The sequence below is a fragment of the Vicugna pacos genome, chromosome 10 (assembly GCF_048564905.1).
Source record: "Vicugna pacos chromosome 10, VicPac4, whole genome shotgun sequence".
Classification (NCBI taxonomy): Eukaryota; Metazoa; Chordata; class Mammalia; order Artiodactyla; family Camelidae; genus Vicugna; species Vicugna pacos.
Genome location: NC_132996.1, coordinates 33645701 through 33671211, shown reverse-complemented (window position 1 = coordinate 33671211; position 25511 = coordinate 33645701). Strand labels below are relative to the sequence as shown.

Here is a 25511-nt window from a genome sequence, read left to right as displayed (position 1 = left end):
ACTTCCAGTTCTAGTGGCTTGCTTTTGTAGAATCCCATAGTATTTTTGTCTGCAAATACAGTGTTACTTTTTTCTTTCCAATCTAGATGCTTTAAAATTTTTTCTTTGTCTTGTTTTATTCCACTGACTAGACCCTCCAACACTATATTTAATTGTAGGCAATTTTTTTCAAGGAAATATTTCTGACTCCTGGCCCAGGTTAGACTCAACTATAGGAACTTGCTGAATTTAATTGGATTTTTAAAAAAATTACTAAATCATTATTTACAGATCATTACTAAGCTCTTAGTTTCTCCCACATTCAAATATTCATCAAAGGTTCACATGTTGAACAACTATTGCATGCCAGGCTTTGTGCAGATTGTCAGGGAAACAATCCTCAGTACACTCTCCATAATGTACCAAAAAGGAGTACACAGATACGTGGACCTGGCCCTGATGAAATTTTACAATCTTTCAGAGGCAGTTTGCACAACAGCTTTAAGTACAGACTCAGGGTTTGGTCACCTTGGGTTTGAATCTGCCTCTGTTCCTTACTGGTTGGTTGACCTTGGAAAACTTAATTGTCTTTTCTAAGCCTGTTTCTTTAAATGTGAAATGAGAGTATTAGTAAGAACCTACCTCCTAGGATTGCTGTAAGGGTTAAGTGAGCACCTTTAAAGTACTTAGAACAGAGTTTGGCACACAGTAAATGATCAAAAATATTTATCTATTATTAGAGGACAAGATTAGTTCTTCATAAGGTAAATCTACAAATGACTGAGGAAGGATGTGTGGAAACATTAACCAGCATAAGAAGTAGTTTAATTTAGCTGCTAAGCATAAAGGCGATAGTGTCAGTCATACCTGGGTTTAAACCATTGCTCTGTTGTTTACTGGCTGTGTAACTGAGTGAACTACTTAAATAAGAGCAATGCCTGTGAAGTGCCTGGTATAGTATTTGGCATACAACAGATGCTTGATAGATAGCAATTATTGACAACAGGTGTTCTGAAAAGCCATGATATTGCCAACACGTGTTCATAATAACAGCTGCCATTACTAGGGCTTACTATTTTGGACCCCGTGCCGGTTACTTTCTATGCATTTTTTTGCAGTATTTTTTATTATTATTTTATTTTGAAATAATTATAGATTCACAGTAAGTTTTAAAAGTACAAAGAGGTCCTATGTAGTCTTCACCTAGTTTCCCTCAATAGTAATGTTTTAATAACTGTAACAAAACCAGGAAATTGACATTGGTACAATCCACAAATCTTACTCGGATTTTACCAGTTTTATATGCACTTGTGTGTGTCTGAAGTTCTATGCAATTTTATAATGTGTCAATTTGTATGTCAACTCCATAATCAAGATACAGCCCTGCTCCATCACTCCATCACCACAAATACCCCTCTCTTAGGGTCACACCCCTGTCCTTCTCTCTCCCCTTACCCTCCCAATTTCTCACCCCTGGCAACCACTAATCTGTTCTCCATCTCTGTAACTTTGTCATTTTGAGAATGTTCTATAAATGAAATCATACAGTTTGTAGCCTTGTTCTTTTTTTATTATTATTATTTTAGAGTCAGGAGGTATTTGGTTTATTTACTTTTGGAGGAGGTACTAGGCATTGAACCCAGGACCTCCTGCATGCTAAGCATGTGCTCTATCACTTGAGTTATAACCTCCCACCGGTTTGTAGCCTTTTGAGTTTAGCTTTTTTCTTTCAGTATAATTTCAGATGTTTCTATTTGAGGGTACATATGTTAGTGATTATGATTTTGTATTTGTCATGGGATAAAAAAGTATTAAAATGCCCACCTCCCAGATTCATCTAAGACTGGGTCTTCTTTCTTTGCTTTTCTTTCTTTTTTTGATGATGTGGTTTTCTATTTATTGATAGGGAAGGATGTCACGACATACTATTTTAATTTTTTTAATGTTTTAATTTTTATTTTTTAAATTGAAGTGTAGTCGATTTACAATGTTGTGTTAAGTCTCTGGTGTACATCATAGTGATTCAGTTACACACATATATACTTTTTCATTATCGGTTACTACAAGATAATGAATATAGTTTCCTGTGCTATATGGTAGGACCTTGCTGGTTATTTTATACTGGTCGTCATATAGGCTCAAGTGCATTCTAAAAAAAAGAAAAAAGCTATTTTCTTACTCCCCTCCCCCATACATATTCTCTTTTATGCTTCTTAATCTAGCTAGGTGAGCATTATCAGCCCCCAACGATAAAGAAACGAGACGATCTTTGTGATAACCAGTGGGAGGTTGGAGTCCTAATAAATAGTGGCCTGAAATTCAACCCTTGACCAAACCAGGGCTCATAGTGTCAGTCACCGGCTGGGCACATCGACAGCCGGCTCTGGAGATGGCACCAGGCTGAGGCCTCTCCCAGCGCCACTAAGGCACGACCCACTCCTTGGCCTTCGCCACCACCCTTCCCTCTCGAATGGCCTTTCCTGCTCAGGAGAAGCGAAGCCAGCGAGCTGAGCTCTGGGGAGGAACGTTGGGCACTGTCTCCAGGCAACGCTCTGGGGGCGGGGCTTGTGCGTCACTGAAGTGCGACCGGGTCGCGGACGGAGCTGCCGCCGCCAACGCCCGAGGTTCTGAGCGGCTGGCTGAGGCGGCGCCTCTGCAGCCGGAAGCGCGATGCCTTGAACCTGGGGTGAGCTCCGCAGCGCTGGTCTGTTGCTGCCTCTCTTCCCAGCTGCCTCCCAACTCTCGGGTCAGGAGTAGAAAGGCCAGCCAGGCCTCCACTGACGCGCCGAGCTCCCGCGGGGAGACAGGCCTGGCCCTGCCGCCCTTTCTAGGCCTCGCCTTAGGGCGCGGGGCTGGCTAGGGAGGGCCTTCTGTGGTCCCACCGTCTCTAACCCGGCGGTTTCCAGTGGCAGGGCGTGGAGGTGGCTTGTCCCGTTTGGGGGAGGTTCTAGGGTACCAGGAGAGAGTTTTTCTTCTTCGAGTGCGGATCCGGATTTGAATATTGCCGCCGGCGCAGTCAGTCCGCCAGCAGACGTAGCTGTTGGTTACAAGTGCAGGTGCGCTTGAGGAGGGGCTGAGACAGAGAGGGCGGCGGGAGGGTGGCGGGTGCGTTTAGTCAACACTAGTGCTGCTAGAAGCCCGTGCGCCTCCGCCGCACTGGACACCCCAGGTTAGAAAAACCCGTCCCTGGGCAGTGGCTCAGAAATGGCCAAGTTGGTCTACTTAACCCTCCCTCCCTTTCTAAATTAGCTTAAGCTGCTCCCCTTCCCAAAGGCCTTACCATGTCAAACCACTTACGGTGAGACCCAGCTGAGACCGTTCCTTGCTGCTTAATTGTAGTAATCATTCCTGAAACAGGAGCCTCCTGTGTTTGCTGTTGAAATGATTTCTTTCCGCTATTGGTATCGTGTTACAGAATGTGGGTTTACTATTATGTTCAGATGTATTCCCAGCCTCTTTAAAATTGCGGTATACGTCCAAATTTATTTATAACGCGGCCGTGACACTTCCTATGGTTTATAATTCTTATATCTTCTGATTCTTTTACACCTCCTCCCGCCCGTTTTTCTTGCTATAAAATGAGATGCATCCATTCGGAATTTTCATGTGGGGCAAGAGGTGTGCCTGAGCAACGATTCTAAATTAGCAACCTCAGTATTGAAGTCAGCCTTCTAAGAAGTAATGCGCTCTGAATTCGAAATTCAAAAATAGTATGAATTTTTTTCTTTTCCTCTGATGCTGCCTGGCTACAGTTTCTAAATATTTTCTTCCAGGATATGACTGTACGTTTTCAGAATATGTTTGTCATTTGGTGTAAGTGAACTTTGTATTTAGTGTGTGTGGCCTGATCTTTCTTAGCTCACATCTATATACTTGACACACTTTCCTTCCCCTCTTCCTCCCAAAAATGCGGAGAAGGTCCAGAGAGAATTCTTACAAGTCTAGTTAGTGCATTTTTCCGAGTATGAAATGTATTTAGTAAACACACTGGTGATACCAGAAATCCATGTTTTCAGTCTCCAAGTACTACTATCCTTTTGTTGTTTTCCTTTCTATACAATTTTTGTCTGATTAAGATCTTTCAGCCCAGGCCATGTATTCCCGACCCTAGTAACTGACTAGTCTGATTGTTTCATATGATCTATTATAGCTGCTGTTAATTTCTTGTCTTGCAGGACAGCTGATGATCTGTTTACAGATCTAGAGTTTGAGTAAGCAATGAATAGTAAAATAAATAGTAACTTTAGGGACCTACTTTGTAGTTCTTAGTTTTTATCACTGATGCTAAAGCAGCCTTAACAGTAAAAATAGTTGATTATTTCAATTATAAATATCTCTTTTGTAAATAAAGAATTTGATACAAAGTTTCACGGAGAGCAGTTTTCAGAGAGGTTTTCTAAATACTACAGTATTTGTGAACTAGTCATCTTGTTGCACTTTCACCCTTTTCATCTTTGCTTTAATCCTTTTATGAATGGATGTGGCTTAAATTTTCATGGAGGGTTTTTTCCCTAGTTACCCATGTTGTGATTTTTGTATCTTTATAAAGAGTATTTGAACTACAGCAATTTATTTGTTAGAAAAAGAAGTGATCAAGTGTATGTTACCACCCACTAGAGAATGTGGCATTTTTGGAATCCTTGATATTCTTATGTGTTTCAAAATAACGGTTATTCTTTATTTAGAAAATCCTTCAAATGTTTTTTGAAAGCACATTGTTATTCTGTTATAAAGGACTAAATTATAGGTGATGCAGTAGTATGGGAGCTGCCAGTTCTTTGAGAAATCTTGACCAGAAATTTGTCTTTTGCTGAGTTCTACGCAAGTGGTTTGCAAATAAAGTTCTTATTTAATACTGTTTCATTATCTAGGGGGAGTATTTTGCTCATACCAAATAATATTTCTCAGTCCACATAAATGTTAATGATAAATTTTTATAATTTTATATTTTTTCCATGTTTTTTTCACTTCAGCTTCTAAGTTGATATTAGTAGATGACTGAACAAGTTAACAAAAATCAAGACTACTAAGTGAATAATAAACCCCCCCCAAACTCAACAGTATTTACTGTATCCATTTATAAACATTTATTGTGTGCTTCTGTATCTGCCATTAGAGAGAACACAGCTGCCACCCTTAAGAAGCTCACAGAGGGGGATGGTCAGGTGACCCAGCTGATGTTGTGTGCTGTGATGGAAGAATGTGCAGAGTCACCAAAGAGGGACATTGAAAAACCTGGGGTGGGTGACTAGAGGGTGGCCTCAGCACATTGTTTTGTGAACAGACATGCACCCTTGGCTGTAGTTCTATTTCGCATGTAGATTACATAGCCATATTTTTATACTCATGATGGATGTTAATATTTATCATTATTTTGTGACATTCAAAATGAACTGTAAATCACAGGCCCTTTCCACCGAACCAGGTTGAGAACCACTGTTCCGTGCTCTCTCAGTACTCTCTAGGTAATGTTCCCTTTTAATCCAAGAAATAATCAGGTTTCTCAGATACCAAGTGCAATTCAGGATAACAAGTTAGTATCTTGCCTCAAATTGTAAACCTTATTGAAAGTTGGGTGTATCATACTAAGTAAAGACAGACAGACAGAGATAAATATAATATCACTTATATGTAGAATCTAAAAAATTAATACAAATAAATTTGTTTACACAACAAGAAAAGACTCAGACATAGAAAACAAACTTATGGTTACCAAAGGTAAACAAGGATTTACTGTATAGCACAGGAATCAATAGTCAATATGTTGTAAAAACCTGTAATGGAAAAGAATCAAATATATATATAACTAAATCACTTTGCTGTACGCCTGAAACTAACACGATATTGTAGGTCAACTATACTTCAATTAAACTTTTTTAAATAAAAAACAAAATTAGGGCATCAGATCAAAACAATGTAGAAACAAAAGGGACCATTTCCTAACTCAATAAACAAGCAACTAAATCTTTTAAAATATCTGGTGGGCACATTGATTAAACTATTATATGTTTTACATAAAATATTAAAACCATATATTTCAAAAGTTTAATTTTTTCTTTGTTAAGAATTTTAAGTGTAAGTTTAAAGTTTTCAGTCTGATTAATTGGAATATTTTATTGCATTTTGATTGGATTAGTACAGGAACACTAGAGGGAATTTAAGTTTTACTTTGGGAGTGAAATTTTAGGTTAGAGGTCACCTTCTCCACTTATTACTCAAGCAGAAATCTATAAAACACTTATTAGATGAATGTCTTATCTTTATTTAAACAACTCCACATTTCCAATGAAAGCAAGCTCACAGGCATTACAAGGTAGCTCTTAACTCTGCTGGATAATTATGAATGATAGGAAATTCTTATATTGACCCGAAATCTGCCTAATTTATAATTTGGCCGTTCTGTTCTCTGTAACCATATAAAATAACTGTTACTTCCTCTTCCACATGAAAGCTCTTGAAGTATTTGAACAAACCTATCATGTTGCTCCATGTTGTTACTGAACTATGATTATCTAGAATAAATTGCTTCCTTTTCTAGATTTGTAACATCTTATGTGCTCTCCTAAATATGTTCAAGCGATTAGTGCCCTTTAAAAGTGTGACTCCTTAGAGCTGGTTACTGAACTTAGTGTGCTAGAACCATTACAGAGCACAGTGGGTAGGCTCTTCCTCTGGACATTTGCTTCTAGCAAGAGTTCAGGATTATTTCAGCATTTTGGCCTCTTAACTGTTGAATTATTTTGACTGATACCCTCAGACCTTTTAATTTTAATTGCTTTTAAGCATATCTTACCCTTGTGCTTTTGTGCAGTTGCCTTTTCAAAGCATATTCAGGATTTGACTTTTAGTCATATTTGATATAATTTATTCTATTTCAGAAAATCAGTATCCCCTTTCAGTCTTGATTGTGGTATTCAGTAGATCTTCATTCATTCCAGTTTTAATCATCCACAGATTGGGCAGGCATGTAGTCTTGTCTTCAGGACATCAGCAAAAATGGTAAACATCCCATCTCTTGTTGCCAGTCTCCCTCTCTCCCTCTCTATTTTAGTCACTCTGGCTTTTTTTTTTTTTTTTAATTACCTCAAAGTCAGCCGTACCCCTTCCTATGTTAGGCACTTTCTATAACCTTTGCCTGGAATGTCCTCCCCTTGACATGCCTCTGTCCCTCTTCTCTGGCTAACTGACTGATAGCAAATCAGTTGTTTGCCCAAGGACTTCTTCCCTGACACAAGACTAGGTCAAGTCCTCCTTTTACAGGCTTTTGTAGTACCCTGTACTTGTTTGGCTTCACACTTACCATTTTGTAATTATGTCTTTCTTGGTATGATTGTTGTCCCCACTGTATCAGATGCTCAGTGGTGGCAAGAACCGTGTTTCTTGTACTCATCATTGTATCCCCAGAACATAGCACAGTGCCAGACATGTGGTACTAGTTGAATTTAATTTTTTAAAAGGCCGTGTAACAGTTGCTCCCTAACACCAGTGTACAACCTTTGGCTTCTGACGATGTTTTCACACATTTGGATTAGACAAGAAAAATAAGGACAGTAGTGTACTGTATATGTAGTATATGTCAGTGTGAAGTTACTGCATTCTTGGAAAGGACTTTTATTCTAATATAGCCTTTGACTTCTCAGGTTATAAATTGTGCTTTTTAAAAATTTAGTTTTAGAAGTTTTTTTTGTTTATTTTTGGAAACTATTCTTAAAAATAAGTGTGCAACACTGTGGTGCTTTGAGATTTTGTTAGTCTGTGAAATCCAGAAATCACTAATGTTGAATACTCTAGAGACCTCCTCTAAGCTAAAATCTTCATTTCTCTTTGGATACAGTTGGTTTGAATCCACTTGGCTATATTTAAAATATATAATGTTGCCTTCAGAGATTTTTTTTTAGTAGTATGGACCTTCCTCAACAATTTCCTTTCATATATCTATGTAATACAGTATTTATCATTGCTAAATAGGTTCAGATTCAAAACAGTAGTTGTTAAGTTTTTCTTTTTTAGTACAATTGTACTTTTCCTATATTTAATGTATAAAAAAAACCCCTCAAATACAATATATTAAATTTGAATAGCGAAAGCAAAATTTGCATATTTATGATTATTGTGAACTCCTTTTGTAAATGATTTTATATTTTAAAGTTACATATTTTAGAGTTATAACTTAATTCTTTTTTTTGATTAAATGATAAAGCAGATTTCCTTAAAAAACCTTTCTTTTGAGTTATAGTCAGTTTACAATGTTGTGTCAATTTCTGGTGTACACAATTTTTCAGTTATACATGAATATACATGTAATCATTTTCATATTCTTTTTCACTGTGAGCTACTACAAGATCTTGTATTTATTTCTCTGCATGTATACAGTATAAATTTGTTTATCTGTTCTGTATATACCTATCGGTATCTACAAATTTCAAACTCCCAGTCTGTCCCTATCTATCCGCCTCCCACCTGGCAACCACAAGTTTGTATTCTATGTCTGTGAGTCTGTTTGTTTTATATTTAAGTTCATTTGTTGTCTTCTCTCTCTCTCTCTCTCTCTTTTTTTTTTTTTTTAAGATTCCACATATGAGCGATCTCATATGGTATTTTTTTTCTCTTTCTGGCTTACTTCACTTAGAATGACATTCTCCAGGCACATCCATGTTGCTGCAAATGGTGTCATGTTGTCATTTTTATGGCTGAATAGTATTCCATTGTATAAATATACCACCTCTTCTATATCCAGTCATCTATCAATGGACATTTAGGCTGTTTCCATGTCTTGGCTATTGTAAATAGTGCTGCTATGAACATTGGGGTGCAGGTGTCATCCTGGAGTAGGGTTCCTTCTGGATATATGCCCAGGAGCGGGATTCCTGGGTCATATGGGAAGTCTATTCCTAGTCTTTTGAGGACTCTCCATACTGTTTTCCACAGTGGCTGCACCAAATTGCATTCCCACCAGCAGTGAGGAGGGTTCCGTTTTCTCCACACCCTCTCCAGTATTTGTCATTTGTGGACTTTTGAATGATGGCCATTCTGACTGGTGTGAGGTGATACCTCATTGTAGTTTTGATTTGCATTTCTCTTTTAATTAGTGATACTGAGCAGTTTTTCATGTGCATATTGATCATTTGTATGTCTTCCTTGGAGAATTGCTTGTTTAGGTCTTCTGCCCATTTTTGGATTGGGTTGTTTGTTTTTTTCTTATTAAGTCGTATGAGCTGTTTATATATTCTGGAGATCAAGCCTTTGTCAGTTTCATCTTTTGCAAATATTTTCTCCCATTCCTTAGGTTGTCGTTTTGTTTGGCTTACAGTTTCCTTTGCTGTGCAAAAGCTTGTAAATTTAATTAGGTCTCATTTGTTTATTCTTACTTTTATTTCTATTTCTCGAGTAGACTGCCCTAGGAGAACATTGCTGAGATGTAATATGAGATAATGTTTTGCTTACGTTTTCTTCTTGGAGGTTTATTGTATCTTGTCTTATGTTTAAGTCTAATCCATTTTGAGTTTATTTTTGTGTATGATGTGAGGGTGTATTCTAGCTTCATTGATTTACATGCTGCTGTCCAGTTTTCCCAACACCATTTGCTGAAGAGACTGTCTTTATTCCATTGTATGTTCTTGCCTTTTTAAAAAAAATTTTTTAACTTTTTTTTGTATTTTCATTTATTATTGTATTATTATTTTATTTTGGTAAGGTGGGAGGTAATTAGGTTTATTTATTTTTAGAGGAGGTACTGGGGATTGAACCCAGGACCTCGTGCATGCTAAGCATGCACTCTACCACTTGAGCTCTACCCTCACCCCTCTGACAAAACTTTTACTATAAATTGTTACTATTTCACCTGCTTTACATGAATGTTAATTTAGGTGAGATAAAATGAGAGTCTTTGATGCAAACCCCTCTGCTTGTTTCCTAAACTGTCCTGTTTCTTCATCTATAAAATGGTGATCATGAGGATTTAAGTGACTGAATTCACAAATACATAGTGCTTAGAGACGTGTTACATGATGGAAGTGATGAATAAATATTAGTTAAATTTACTATTATTAGTAGTGGTATTCTCATTGAATAGGGATTTCCATACCCAGTTATAGAATATATCAACATGGATAAATACTAAAAATTTATCTTATTTTCTATTTTAACCATATCTTAATGCTTGATATTCTGATAAATCAATATTTACCAAAGAAAAATCTATTAGAATAAACATATCCAGCTCTTCTCTAGCCATGGTACATAGAATTATATCTTCCAAGACTTTAGAGTAAGTGGTTATTGCAGACATGTTTTGTGATTAAAATTTTAAATCAATTCAGTACCTTATTGATCTGCATTGATAGTAGATTATTAAAGTGGTGATCCAGCTTAACTAAAATAACACCTTCTCCAGGGAAGACATACAAATGATCAATATGCACATGAAAAACTGCTCAGTATCACTAATTATAAGAGAAATGCAAATCAAAACTACAATGAGGTATCACCTCACACCAGTCAGAATGGCCATCATTCAAAAGTCCACAAATGACAAATACTGGAGAGGGTGTGGAGAAAACGGAACCCTCCTCACTGCTGGTGGGAATGCAATTTGGTGCAGCCACTGTGGAAAACAGTATGGAGAGTCCTCAAAAGACTAGGAATAGACTTCCCATATGACCCAGGAATCCCGCTCCTGGGCATATATCCAGAAGGAACCCTACTCCAGGATGACACCTGCACCCCAATGTTCATAGCAGCACTATTTACAATAGCCAAGACATGGAAACAGCCTAAATGTCCATTGATAGATGACTGGATATAGAAGAGGTGGTATATTTATACAATGGAATACTATTCAGCCATAAAAATGACAACATGACACCATTTGCAGCAACATGGATGCCTGGAGAATGTCATTCTAAGTGAAGTAAGCCAGAAAGAGAAAAAAAATACCATATGAGGAATCTAAATAAAAACAACAACAAAGCATAAATAAAAAATAGAAATAGACTCACAGACATAGAATATAAACTTGTGGTTGCCAAGGGGGTGAGGGGTGGGAAGAGAGAGACTGGGATTTCAAAATTGTAGAATATATAAACAAGATTATACTGTATAGCACAGGGAAATATATACAAGATCTTATGGTAGCTCACAGAGAAAAAAATGTGGCAATGAATATATACATGTTCATGTATAACTGAAAAATTGTGCTCTACACTGGAATTTGACACAGCGTTGTAAAATGATTATAAATCAATTTAAAAATATTAAAAAAAAATTTTAAAAAGTAAAAAAAAAACACCTTCATATTTAGAAAACAAATTATATAAATGCAAAGTTAAAAATACCTATAAGAGTTAAAAAGCAAGAGAGTTGTCTTTTTCCAAGCAGAAAATGTAAGATGGTTAAATTATAACACTTTAATTATCTTAGATTTTTCAAACCAAAAGTCTGTTTGATTTGCATATATTTTACAATTAAAAATAAGTTGCACATTTATAAACAAAGTAACCCTACAACAAATGTTTAATTTGGTCTATCAATATCATGATTATACGCCATAGTATGCCATAGTGTTTTAGAACATGAGCAGTGGAATCTGAAAGACATAAGTTTGAAGTTCTTCAACCATCTACCAGCTGTTTGACTTTAGATAAGTCACTCAGCTCTATTTCCTCATCTATAAAATAGGAATGTAATAATTCCTACCTCTTGGGGTTGTTGTAAGAAATAAATGAGATAATATATGGAAAGTCCTTGGTTTGGAGTCTGACATATGGTAAGCAGTCAGGAAATGGTCTTAGGAAAATTGTATAGGATAAACAAGCTTCCTATTAAATACAGTCACTTAAATGCCTCTGTGTGTGTGTGTGTTTGTGTAAAATGGTTTTTGACTTGGCAAAATTATAGGAATTAGAGATTTATTATGCTCAATAAGATCAGTGAACTCTGTTTTCTCATTTAACTTATGATCTTAAAAAAATAGAACTGTAAATCTTTACTTTAAAATACAGGTGTTTAAATAAATTCTCCCTTAGGCTCATGTAAGTCTGTTGAGCTCTCACTTAAAAGTTTTCCTATTTTTCTTTATTTTCTTGAAGGGATGGGTATGTTGCTGTTTTTATATTACAAGTAAAAGTAACTTTTATGTATATTTGACAGAAACTATGTGAAGCAGGAGTCTTCCTGGATTTCACAAGACATCACTTCATCATGGGACAGCAAATTTCAGATCAGACGCAGTTGGTTCTTAACAAGCTACCAGAAAAAGTAGCAAAACATGTCGCATTGGTTCGAGAAAGTAGCTCCTTAACGTACGAAGAATTTCTTGGGAGAGTAGCTGAACTTAATGATGTGTAAGGCTTGCTCTTTTTCATTTTATTTTTCCCCCGACATATGGCCCAATATCATGAGTATCTGAGAGGGAACCAGAACTATTGATTGGTAAGACTTATTAATATTTTCAGCAGCAGTTAGCAAATGTTTATTGAGTACTTTAAGATTTCCTACGTGGCTATTTAAAAATATGTAATAGAAACAAAAGAGAATGAACTTAAAATTGAATTTCGAACACAGACATGTAAATTTATTCTTACTTGAAAGCACTAAAGAGGGTGCATAACAGAAGAGAATATACTAATTAGTCACTCTAGAGAAAGACTCCTAGGGTGGTGAAAGGACACTCAGATTTTTGTACATCAACCAGTTCATCTAGCTAATAAATAAATCTTCTGTGTTTGTTCATTGAGCCATTATTTTGCCAGAGAAATATATATGATAATAATTCATTTGTCAAAAATAGGACATTTTGTTTATAAATATTTTATAATTAGCTAATATCTTTAAATCTCTACTTAACTCTTGAATAGGTTTCTAAGATGGAATAAACTCTGCCTCCTTAAAGAGCACACCTAGTAGAACTTAGCTGTCTCTTTGTTACTTATTCTTTATTATATCAATTTTTATGATGATCTATATAGAAGCTATTAAAATACACAAGGCTCTTTGTCCTAAAATGACCCCAGATTGTAATACTTTTAAAATACCGCTTTTTTGTTTGTGTGTTCTCCCCTAGTGACAGGGGAGCAGATGGCGCTTTTTCCTATTAAATCTTCCTCAGCAGCACCCATATCTGCCTCTCTTTGTTTATGTATCTCCTGTCTCCCTGGGGATATAGTTATAACTTACTAATGCTGCCTTTTAAATGAGATCTTAAAGTTTCTCTCTTTATTCAATTTAGCTAACGTTCACTAAGCACATAGTATGTGCAAGGCATTCTGCTGATGGTCAGACATTTTAACTGAGACCTAAAGTGATTACCCACTTAGTAATGGCAGATCCAGCTCTCCCTAAGTCTGAAGTTTTTTCCACCAGCTCCCATTACTGCTCCTTAAACCCCAAAAAGGCCAAATAAAATCACCCAGTAGTCTGAGACCACTTAGCACGTATAACTTTATATATTATAGTCCCTATTAATAATTTAGAGTAAGATATGTGAATGTACTCCCTAAGCTTTGTGGACGATAAGAGACGTGCTTGGCTATCTGGAACACTTTAGATAAAGAGAAGGAAATACAGTCCTTCTGTGGACATAGCTGGCGTGTACTGTTATTGGCCAGTCATGAAGAATAAAGCATTCTTAACTCTTAAAGCTCTCTTAGGAGATCATTTCTTTTAAGAACACTGGATTTCACTCATTAAAAACAAACCAAAAAACCCTGTATGGGTATATGGATGGATCCTGTATGGGTGTATATGTAAATGCTTAGAAAATGAACTAGAAGGATACACACTGGGTCTCTGGGGAGTTGGTGAAAATGAGGGGCAGTGAAGGGAGATTTTACATTTTACTGCGTATGTTTGTGTATTGTATGATCTTTTATAATAGAAACATAGTCATGGGTTTTTTAAACTCTAGCATTTTACTTTGTTCTTTTTTTTTTAAAAGATCATCCAGATGGTAGCATTTGAGGTTTTACTTCTGAGACCATATTCTTCAGGAATAAAATTGGATTGAGAGTTTAATTGTATCATAACAGTGGAATGCTTTTTTAGGTTTATTGTTTCAACTTTTTTGAAGAGTAATCATGACATTTTCCATTCCTTTAGAAAATTAGAATTGAATACAATAAACCTATTCTAGTCTATGAAATTTTATTTTTTGGTCTAAAGATACTGGATAAAATGTGTCCTATGAAAGCGTCCGCAAGCTAAGCTTACTGTGTAATACAGAGGTGATGGTAAAGAGTATCTTACTTATTTAGCACAGGATGTTTCTGACTCGATTTGCTTCTTAAAACCAATTCCCCTGGGTCAGAGTTGGGCACCTCACAAGTTCAGTGCTGTCTGAGAACAATAAAGTTAAACCTGCACAAAAGAAGCGTGGCTCGATAACTAGAAAACAGCTGTGAACTGGCAGTACTACTTTCCCTGGCAGACTTTGTTACGTAGAGCTGGTTACTTAATTTTCAGTGGCCTCAATTTATGTGACTATAAGTCACTTAATTCTGAGTGTGATATCCCCACTGGTGCTCAGAGAGAAATGTGAGTAATGATTAAAAAAAAGGAGCTGCAATACTTGATTACGTCTTTGAACTGATTTAAGTTGGTGTTGATAAATGATACTGAATTAGCCTCTAAAAAGTGTCATACTTCTATATTAGTACCCTGTCACTCTCTAAATTAGAATTACTCTGCTACTGGAAGACAGTAAACTTATATAAGTGTCTCAAAATCATTTGCTTCATCAATCCCACATTATCTATAAAAATTTTTTTCAAAGAAGTATGTAAGTGTTGCTTAAGGAAGGACTCAAACAAGGGCAACATTTTTTCACACCTTATATACATCTGAGGCAATAGGCAAAATTTGGACAAGTGAAACCAGCTAAAATTTTCTGTAAGTACTTGACTCCTTACATGTTTTTCCTAGATGTCTTTGTTAGAAATTTAAAGACCATTGAAATATAGATATGACAAAAATTTATAAATGCCATTCCACTGTGCTGTTGACCTTGGAAATTAAATTGCATGTTTATGATCAAAACACTATCTGTGTGTTTCAAGAATCTAATTATTACAATCATTGGATCGTTATTTTTTTTTGTGTCTTCAAATTTCCTTCTCTGCTTTAAAGTGTTTCTTGAATCTGGTTTCATAGCTCCATTATTTTACATGATTTTTCATAAAATTAACAAATGTGTTTGTCTCTTTTCAGAACTGCTAAAGTGGCTTCTGGCCAGGAAAAACATCTTCTCTTTGAGGTACAACCTGGATCTGATTCCTCTGCCTTTTGGAAAGTGGTTGTACGAGTAGTCTGTACCAAGGTGAGAGTGATAGAGGCTTCCAGCTCTGAGCTTAAACTATTTTGGTGGTTAGAACCACATTTAATAGTATAATATAGTGAAAATAAATGTTAATAATTTGGTTATATTTTGGTCATTACTAAATATTTATTTATAAAACTATGTAAAACAGTTTTGATACTGTTATTGCCTTCTAGGTTAACTATTTGAATCTCAATGGTTGTATAATTGCCATATTGTAGAGATTTTTGTACTCAAGGAAGGTGGTAGTAAACTCATTCTTACCTTCTTTCTACCTCTCTTTTTGGATTTTAACTGACTGGAATCCTAAGGTGACACCCTACTTAGCTCTAAGATGACTCCTTAAAAATTAAAGTTATTTTAGGAGATTATTTCTTTCAAGAACACTAAGTTTCATTCATTAAATAATTTTAAAATCCATTAGAATGGTTTGATTTGGGGGGGATATAGTAATTTTTAGTTATAGAATGGATGTTTCACCATCAATGCACTATGTTTCTTATTTCATCTCTAAATCTTAGAGAATTGAGTATATCAGCTGTGCTAAAAAAAATATGATGGCAGCTGTCACAGAGTATTAGGAAGCCTCATCCAGTAATGAGTAGATTAGGTGGTTCTTAACCTTTTTGAAGCCACAGACCTTTGGTCTAAAACAAACACAATAAAATCATCTATATGCATATGAACAATAAGTTGGGCATTTATGAATACCTAGAATCCCATTCCTGATCAACCCATAAAGAACTCCTGGGTAAGGAGATTTTTTTCTTTTGTATCATGGACCCTGGATATTACCCAAGTAATATGCCACATTTCCCCAGTAGGTTGATTGCCACTACTATGTCATAAGTATAGTAGGGCTGATTATGTTTAGTTGATCCAATTTGAAGGTTTAAGTAGTAAAAGAACTTTTAAAGAGAATTGGAGGAGCAGAGACAGCAGATCTTAACTCCGACTTGGCTGAGTTAAATTGCGCCTGTTAGAGTTTACAGTTGATTTAGAAAAAGCATATAGTATAGCTTAATACCATTCACCTGGGTCTGTCCACATTGAACATTTGCTTATTGATTTTTTTTTTAAGTTCAAACGTTAAAAAGCACTAAAATAGCTGCCAGAGAACCATCATTCAAAAAATTTTGCATTATTCATCACAAAGATAGCTAATGTGATACTGGTGCGGGCAGCAGTGTAACTTTATACAGTATATAATGTGTTACAAATCATAGTAACAGAATACACACTGAAAGCTTGTTCCGAGATCATATTTTGTTATTTATACTTTGATTCTTGGGCCCAAAAATTGTATACTAACCACATATTTTTTCCATTTTCTGTTTTCTTTGTTTTTGTTATTGGGTTTATATTATATTTTCCATTAAATTCACTGGGGGTTTTTAACACTGTTATAAATATGCAAACTCCCAAAAAAGAACTTTGGGAATCTGCAACTTGTGACTCTGCAAAGGAGTAAGATAAGGAAGAAGTGAAAAACTGGGCTAAAAACATGTAAAATCCATTCAAATAGTCTAGGTATCTCCCATACTCCCATTGTCCTATAGCTGTGAGTTTACACTGAACACAATCTTTCAGGACAGTTTGAAAGTCACTTTCAGAGGACAGGTGGGTGAATTTATAAGAACTCTAGTGACAGAGGTCATTTCTGAAAATCACACTTTCTTTCTCCTTTTCTTGCCCTCTTCTGTGCAGTAACCATCTAGCTGATCTTGTCAGTTCTACCTCTACCGGGTTTCACCTCCAGTGTATTTTTAAGACAAAGTTTACAGTCTGGAAGAGACTGTAACTAGTGCTCAGGCCCCTCTTTCTTCTCATCCAAATTATCTTAGATTCTGTGATTAATCTCCACATCTTCAGACTCTTCTCCTAATTCTAATTTATGATGCTGTGAGAATAACCTTTCTAAAGCACAACTTTTACCACATCACTTTTCTGCTTAAAATTCCTCAAAAATTCCTCCTTGGCTACAAAATAGTCCCAACTCTAGCCTGGCATTTGAAGCCCTCTGCAATATGGCTCCATGCTATCTTTTCTGTTTTATTTACCACTATCCTTTTCTGCCATCTACAGTCTCACCAGGCTTAACTAATTTAAGTCTATGTAGCTGTTACTTTCCCATCTCGGTGCCTCTGCTCGTTGAGTTCCCTCAACTGGAATGTCCATTCTTCTGTCATTTAAATTGCCATTGGCTACAAGTCACAGAAAAACCTCTGTTCCACCAGTTTAAACAAAATAGTATTTTGTCACTTATCAAGAAATCCTTTTATTAAAGTAGCCCCTGGATTGGTTAATTCAAAGACCTAGGGCCTAGAGATTATCACTAAGTGAAGTAAGTCAGACAGAGAAAGACAAATATTATTTGACATCATTTATATGTGGAATCTAAAAAAACTGATACAGATGAAATTATTTACAAAACAGAAACAGACTCAAACATATAAAACAAACTTACAGTAACCAAAGGGGAAAGGGCCAGGAGGAGGGGTAAATTAGGAGTTTTAGATGAACAGATAGACACTACTATATATAAAGTAGATAAACAGCAAGGACCTACTGTATAGCACAGGGAACAACAGTCAGTATCTTGTAATAACCTATAATGGAAAAGAATCTGAAAAAGAATATATATATGTATATGTATGTATATAACTGGATCACTTTGCTACACACTTGAAACAAACACAACATACATCAATAAGCAAAAAAAAAAAAAGAAAAAAAAAACCCAGAAACAACAATAAAAAAAAACCAAAGACTTAGCAGATCCCTCTTTCTGACTCTGGGTCAATATTTGCTCACATCCCTTTCTTATACCTACACTGGCAGAGGGGATGTGATGACTGTGATTGATTTAGATTAGACTAACCAAGATTGACTCCTGAGTCATTTCAAGAAGTGGTAGACAGACACGAAAACAAAATTAGAGCTCTGCAGGCAGTGAAAAGTGGGAATGGCATTTGGGTAATTGGCTAATAGTTTCTGCCACATCTTTTATTTCTGCATATCTAAACTTAATGTCTCTTTAAAGGTCCACCTCAAATACCATCTTATCCATAAAGTCTTCCCTAACAGAAATTCTCTTGGCTCTTCTAAACTCCAACAGTACTTTATTTGTACTTCATGATTAAATACTACGTTAAGAATAAAATTATTTAGTTTCTTAGTTCCTCTAGTAGGTATTCGGCTTCTGAGGACAGGAACTCTGTCTAGATTCATTCTAGTATCTTACAGCCTCCAGTGTTTTGTACCTGGTAGGAACTGAATATATCTTGAGTGAACAAAAATCTGTTGAAGAAATATTCTTGTTTTAAGTGACTGTGATATATTGAAGCTTTGTTTATTGATACAGTAAAGTACCTAAATTACATTTTATCCATCTTTATTTTATAAAATGCTCAGCTCACATCAAAGGGACCAATATGAATTGTAGAAAGCTGTAGGAATCAGATTTCTGATTCCTTATTTTTCTGGTGCTCCTCTTTGGCAAATACATAATTAATGTTTAATTTTACTATTGGTCACGTTTTTTCTTTTTTTGCTGTAGTATCTTTAACCATTAATTACATCTTTAAAATAAGATTCTAAGAGAAAAATATTAAAGACAGAGGCAGTCAGATTTTTCATTTGTATAATTTTTCTTGATTTTAGCTCTACTCTAAAGAAATGTTTCATTTGCATTTCTTAGGTTCTTTCTGAGAGAATATGAGAAGTCAGTGTTTACGTTAGGAAAAAAAAAGTTTAAGTCCAATAGAAAAAACTGATAGACTGGAATTTCATATTTCTTAACCTTAAGCAACTAAAAACAATTTATAGTAAGACCTTATCTTGACTATCTGCTGTGATGATTATACTCAGTTTAATTCATTATAGAAATAATCTAAATGATGTTTAAATGGAATATTTTGTGGAAATAGTATTAGAAAAATTAATGGGTTAATTAAAATTATGCACTAAGGTGGCTGTTAAGAAACTTTATTAATTATATTATTATCATCTGTCTTTCTGCGTAGACCAAATCCTTGGAGTCATCCTTAATGTGTCTTTTTCTGTCATACCCCACAGTCAGTGCATAAGTGAATCCTGTCAGGTTTCTGTTCAGAATATATTCAGAATCTGGCAACTCTCACCATACCATCTTCACTACTATCACCTTATTCCTAGCAACCATCGTCTCTCACTGGGATTATTCCAATAGCTTTCTAACTGGTCTCCCTGCTTCTGCCCTTGTTCTCATTCATCTGGTCTCAGCACCACATCCAGTCTTTTCCACTCATAATCTGAAATGAAATCAGATAGTACTCCTTGGCTCAAAACCCTCCAGTGACTTCTCATGCACTTGGAATAAAAGCCAAAGTCATTATTATGATCTGCAAAGTCCTATACATTCTGTCCCTGCCTCACTCCCTAACCTTATCTTCTGCCAGTCCTCCTTCCCTCTCATTCTTGTGTTAAATGCCTAGGATATATTGAAGCTTTGTTTATTGATACAGTAAAGTTCCAGCCACCCTGGGCTCCTTGCTGGACTCTGTGCTCCTTGCCAGGAGCACTTCTGCTTTTGCACTTCCCATTCCCTCATCCTGGAATGCTCCCGCCCCCCATATCCATATGATTCATTACATCTCTTCTGGTTCTTAAATATGACCTTCTCTGTGAGGCCTTCCCTGCAACCTTTCAGCATTTTCTCTCCTCTGCTTAATATTCTCCATAACACTTATTTCTAATCTGTAGTTTATTTATCTGTCGCTCATACCTATAGTGTAACCTCTGTGAGGGCAGTGATTTTTGTCTGTCTTTTACACACTGTGTCACCAGTGCCTAGAGCAGTACACATAGTACCTATAACATCTACATAATAGGTACTCAGTAAATACTTGTTGCACGAATCCTATGATTATAATAATTGCAATTTGATAAACTTGCCTGTTAAATACTAAGTTTATATGAATTATTCCCTAATCTTTTCTGAACTGTGCAGTTCCAAAAGAAGACTGGTCCAGTTTCCTCGGCTCTGAAAGCCTTATTTTGTAAGCCTCCATAAATTCCTGTCAACTTTAATTCTGTTTATTTGTTCTCTACCCCATGTATAGTTTTGTCACAGAGAATCTTACATATTTGCAACTCCATATAGATTTTACTTTCCCACAATTTTAATCAATTTTCTGATTATTAGAGATGGTTCTACAATTTTCAGTGTGGAATCTGATTCATATTTTTTTAATTGAATTACAGTCAATTACAGTGTGTCAATCTCTGGTGTACAGCACAATGTCCCAGTCTTGCTTAAACACACATATTGGAATCAGATTCATACTTGATTCTCAGTTTTTTCCCTTACTACCTTCTCAAGTAGTAAACAATTAATAAACATTAGTTACAACTAATTTTATTTTATTCCAAATATTGAAAGTTGCTATCATCATGTTTTTTAAATTTGTAACCTAACTACTTCACTTTCTCATGCCCCCAGTCCCATCAACACATTTAAAAACATATTTCATGTACAATTTTAAGGCTCCCTCCATATCTCTCCCTGCATTCTTCGTTTCTTTCTAAATGTTTTCTGATTTTGTTTGTTCCATTTACTTTGACATGCACTTTGATTTCACTGCTTGCTTCTGTTCCTACAGTCTTCCATACTGTCTCCTGTCCTGAAAGGAAGTCTTTCACACTCTAATCTGTCTCTGGTTACTTCAGGTTCTTCATTCAAGAATATTATGCCCTCAACCCTACTGGCTTTGGTCATTTCAAAAGAGAATATATGCCCTACTTCATGAGGCCCCAAGACTTATGAAGGCAGTATTGTCTCTCCTTACCTATTATCTCATCCTTGCCCCAAATATCTCCTCACAGTAAGAATGTAAGCTAGAGTAGGGAGAGGAACAACCTGTAGGCCAGTAAATGAGTTTTTTGCTAAAGCTCAAAATGGTCTTCTGGGAAAAAAATCAACCACTTTTGTTAGGATTTATTTTAATGCAAATTTTTTCTTTCATTTGAAAGTTTTGATACATAATAGAACTTAAGATATTCAAGAAAGCAATCTGTTGTTTCAGTTATTTAGAGTGATATGTGGTTGTTGGATTGAAATAAATCTTTAATTATTTAGAAATTAAAATGAAAATAATTGTCAATACTGATCTCTTAAGTCTGGAAAAGTTGTCTGACCTCAGCAACTCTAAACAGAATTATGCCTAATCAACACTACAGGGTTGAGCATCAAATGAGATTAAATTATGTGAGTATTTGAACCCCACAAATGTAGGGGACAGGATATTATTCATTTGCTGAGATTCTTGCTCTCTTGGTAGGTAATTTGCAAACCTTGAAAACATCTGTTTCCTAGGATATTTGACTAAATATTTGTTCACCCTTTCTGAGAAAAATTGACAGGAAAAATTACCAACTTTTTTTTTCATTTTCTTTATATTAAATTAGATTAACAAAAGCAGTGGCATTGTGGAAGCATCACGGATCATGAATTTGTACCAGTTTATTCAGCTTTATAAAGATATCACAAGTCAAGCAGCAGGAGTATTGGCACAGAGCGCCACCTCTGAAGACCCTGAGGAAAACTCTTCATCTGTAACATCTTGTCAGGCTAGTTTTTGGATGGGAAGGTATACAGATGCATAAATACCATGTTTCTTTTATTTGCTAACCTGCAAACTACGAAATCTCATTAATTTTTATTGGTGTTCTGTGACATCTTAAATCCCATTACTTTTTGTCTCAGCTGATACTATATCCCACATCAGCTTTTGAATTACTCTGTGCTTCAGGACATTGTTAGAGTGCCAAATTGAAGAAAAACTAAAGTGGCTCACACCAGGTAATGTTTCTGTCAACCCAGTTTCCACTCTTCATTCTGCCTGCTTGCACTTAATGACAAAAGATATAGTTTGTACCCCTCTTATAATAGGAATTTAGGTTCTTAGATAATTGAAGCCCTTCAGGGAATTAGGTCCAAGAATCTGGCAAAACCATTCCAGTTTTTCTTAAAGATATCTGACTAATTGGAGCATTAACATTGTAAATATTGGCTCTAGGACTTGGCAGTTCATTCAGGAATGAACAAGTAGTTGGTGCACATATTGCATGTACTGAGTTACCAAAAGGAAATGAAATCAGCCAGCATTTCTGTGGTGGTGCTTGTTTACTCAGGCCTAATGAATTATTCCATCGAAACTTTCTTTTCCTTCTCTGTACTGCTTTTGGCATGTGAAAGCTTGCACCTGTTGCCATTTGACAACCATGACCATAATTTAAATTTGTAAATGCCTCATTGGAAAAAGGCTTACGTGGGTCCAGACATGCTGACATCCTGTCTTATTGTCATACAGGGTAGACAGCACAAATCTGTATTGATAGTGTATTTTATCTTAAAGTTAAGAATATGCTTAACAAGAACTTCTCTTTTATCGTTCCGTTTGCAATTGCATTTTCCAATCCATTCTTAACCAACTGGTTTCTAGATACTATGTTGTAGCAAAATTGTATTTTAACTTATTATTTCCTGTTTATCTTTAATAGAATTGTTTGGCTTTCATGTTTGGGCTGTACAAGTATTACTGATGAAATGCTAAATGAATTTTAGAACATTATAGGCAGCATTTAGGCTTATCTTTCCTGTATTTTGTGAGATTACTCTTTCAAAGACAGGCATCTGATTTTCTGCTTTTCTTTCCTCTCTATCTTCTGCACAGTGATTTTTTTTTAAAGTATTTTCAAAGTTGAGAACAGTATTTACTAAGCTCTATGGTAGCAAATGAAATGAAAGTAATACTCTTTTCTTGTATCTTAATGAAGGAGGTAAGGGTTTTATCCTTTTTCATGCGCCCTTGAGACTGGGAAACTCACTGCCTGATTGGTAGGTTAGGGCTGCTGCTTGCCTTTGTTTTTCGGTTTTTTGTTACACCCTGACATACTTAGATCATGGAAGAACAGACTTTTCAGGGTGAGAGGGGTCTTAAGGGGGTTTTTTTTGGTTCAGCCGTATGTCTGATGCATTTTTCTACTAGTGGTTTAGTTTGTTGAGTACTACTTACAGGGTATTAGGCGTTGTGATGAGTGCTTTACGTGTATACCTCATTAAATCCTTGTACCAACCCCATGGGAATACAATTATTGGCCCATTACAGATGTAGAAATTGAAGTTTAGACAAGTAAGTGACATGGCTAGAAATTGGCCTGGCTGAGATTCACATTCAAGCCTGTCTGACAATACAGCCGTGCTCCTAACCTCTGCGTTAGTTCTCTCTGGTGCATGAAGATCCTGTACTGCAGTGCTTCTTAAACTTTGATATTCAGTGGTTTTGAGGAGGAGCCTGAGGTTCTGTCAGGCTCCCAGGTGTTTCACTGCTGCTTCTCCACAGATAGCACTTTGAGTAGTGAGACACCACTTACTACACTTAGCCGAGTGGTAGTCCAACTTGAATACCCGCACTGTATGGGACTCACTGCCTCAGAAAGGTAAGCCTTTTAATACACAAATGGCTTTAATCACTGCGCAGTTTTCTCTTTTGCGTTGTGTTCCTCAGAGCCAAAATCTGACTCTCCTAAGGCAGCACAGCACAGATTCCAGAACCAAATTGCCTGTGGTCAACTCCTGGCTCTACTCCTAATTGTGTCACTTTGGGCAAGTTATTAAACCCCTCTTTCCTCATCTTTTGAAAGAGTAAGATCTACTTGATAGGACTCTTGAGAGAGTTAAGTGAGTTAATATACATAAAATGCTTAGGAGAATGCCTGGCCCATAATACTATGGCTGTAAGAGTTAACTATCATAATTATTAAATATTACCATATTCTACTTATTTCAGTGGCAGTGTCCTCTGGAATTCTACCAAGTGTGTTCTCTCTCCCAGTCCTTCTAATATTTCAAAACAGTAATCAAGTTCTTACTGAGCATCTGTTCTCCAGGATAAGCCTCCCCATTTCCTTTGGCCTTTGTTTATGTGGTCTCTTCTACATCCCAGAGGCTTTCCTGTGTGATCTTTTATCTGTCCATTTGTCTTTTGGGGGTAGGGGCAGAGAACTGGATTCTCTGCTCTACAAGTGGTCTAACAAGGACAGACAGCAAGACTCTTTCTCCTTCCTTCTTCTGGTCACTGTACTTCTAGGGAGGTAGCAAAAGAATCAAGTGAACGTGGTACAGGTTCGACTGCTGCTTCTGTGTGTCCTCTTCTTTCTCTTACCTCCATCCAGAACACTCATAGCCCTCTGCTACTCGCTTTTAAACTCTGACCTTTAGAGCTCTGTCTCTCTTTATGGATACAGTTATATTCTCTGCTACTGACACCCAAGTCCACACCCTTAGACATAAATTGTAAGCTCCTCAAGAGCAGAGACCCCAGTTCTTCTCGGTCTGGCACAGTTTATAGCATCTAAAAGACACTTAAACATTGAGCTGAATAGATAACAGAAAAAATCAAATACATTAGACCCACATCCATCTAGGTCTTCATTCAGTTTCCCCATTTCAATTCAGAAGTTGCCCACTTTCATGCATTGCTAAAGCATAGCATTTAATCTTGTTACCACATCCTGATTTGTCTTTTGTAATGCCCATCCGACCAGGCCCTAATTATCTCCCAGGTGAATTGCTGAAATAAGGATCTGATTGGTGTTCCTCCATCTAGACTGTCCCTCATCCTGCTGTCCCAGTTAAAAGCATTATTTCCAGTGGGGGTTCCCTTGCCCCTCCAGTATGTCTTCCCTAGTATATTTGCTATCCCTAAAAGATAAGTTAACTCACTCTGATTTTGCATGAGTCATATTGTGCTCTATGTTGAAGGCACACAGATGTTTGAAGGCAATGGAAACAAAGTGTACAGCACAGTGACAGCAGAGAACATCATTGCTCCAGCTCAGTTTTCACATTGCAGGATAAAGCAGCTGACTGACGAGGAGGAGTGCTGTATCTGTATGGATGGTCGAGCTGACCTCATCCTGCCTTGTGCTCACAGCTTTTGTCAGAAGTGCATTGACAAATGGTAAGTAATCTACTGCCTTCGTGGGGTAGGCAAAGGTCAAGTGCAAGAGTGTATTGGAAACTTCAAAAAATACAAAACCATCAAAGTTAAGTATAAGAGATTTTGTTCTTTAGTACTTTGAATTTTATGACATGCCTCCTACTGGTTAAAATATTTTTATTTTTATATCTAAAGTTTATAAAATGTGGGGATGTATCCTAGTTTTGACAGTTAACTTT

General features: G+C 36.3%; 1 protein-coding gene across 2 annotated transcripts in view; it reads left to right on the top strand.

Annotated features, from left to right (window-relative positions):
* Positions 1–2565: 2565 nt before the first annotated feature.
* The window catches only part of RNF141 (ring finger protein 141), a 29175-nt gene continuing 6229 nt past the window's right edge, over positions 2566–25511 (top strand). The window contains exons 1-5 of one of the 2 annotated variants that reach the window (XM_006203524.4): positions 2566–2665; positions 12127–12320; positions 15181–15289; positions 21737–21918; positions 25186–25293. In XM_006203524.4, coding sequence (XP_006203586.1) covers positions 12178–12320; positions 15181–15289; positions 21737–21918; positions 25186–25293 — 542 coding nt within the window. In that variant the 5' untranslated portion in view covers positions 2566–2665; positions 12127–12177. The other variant, XM_015238584.3, reaches the window with a different exon arrangement.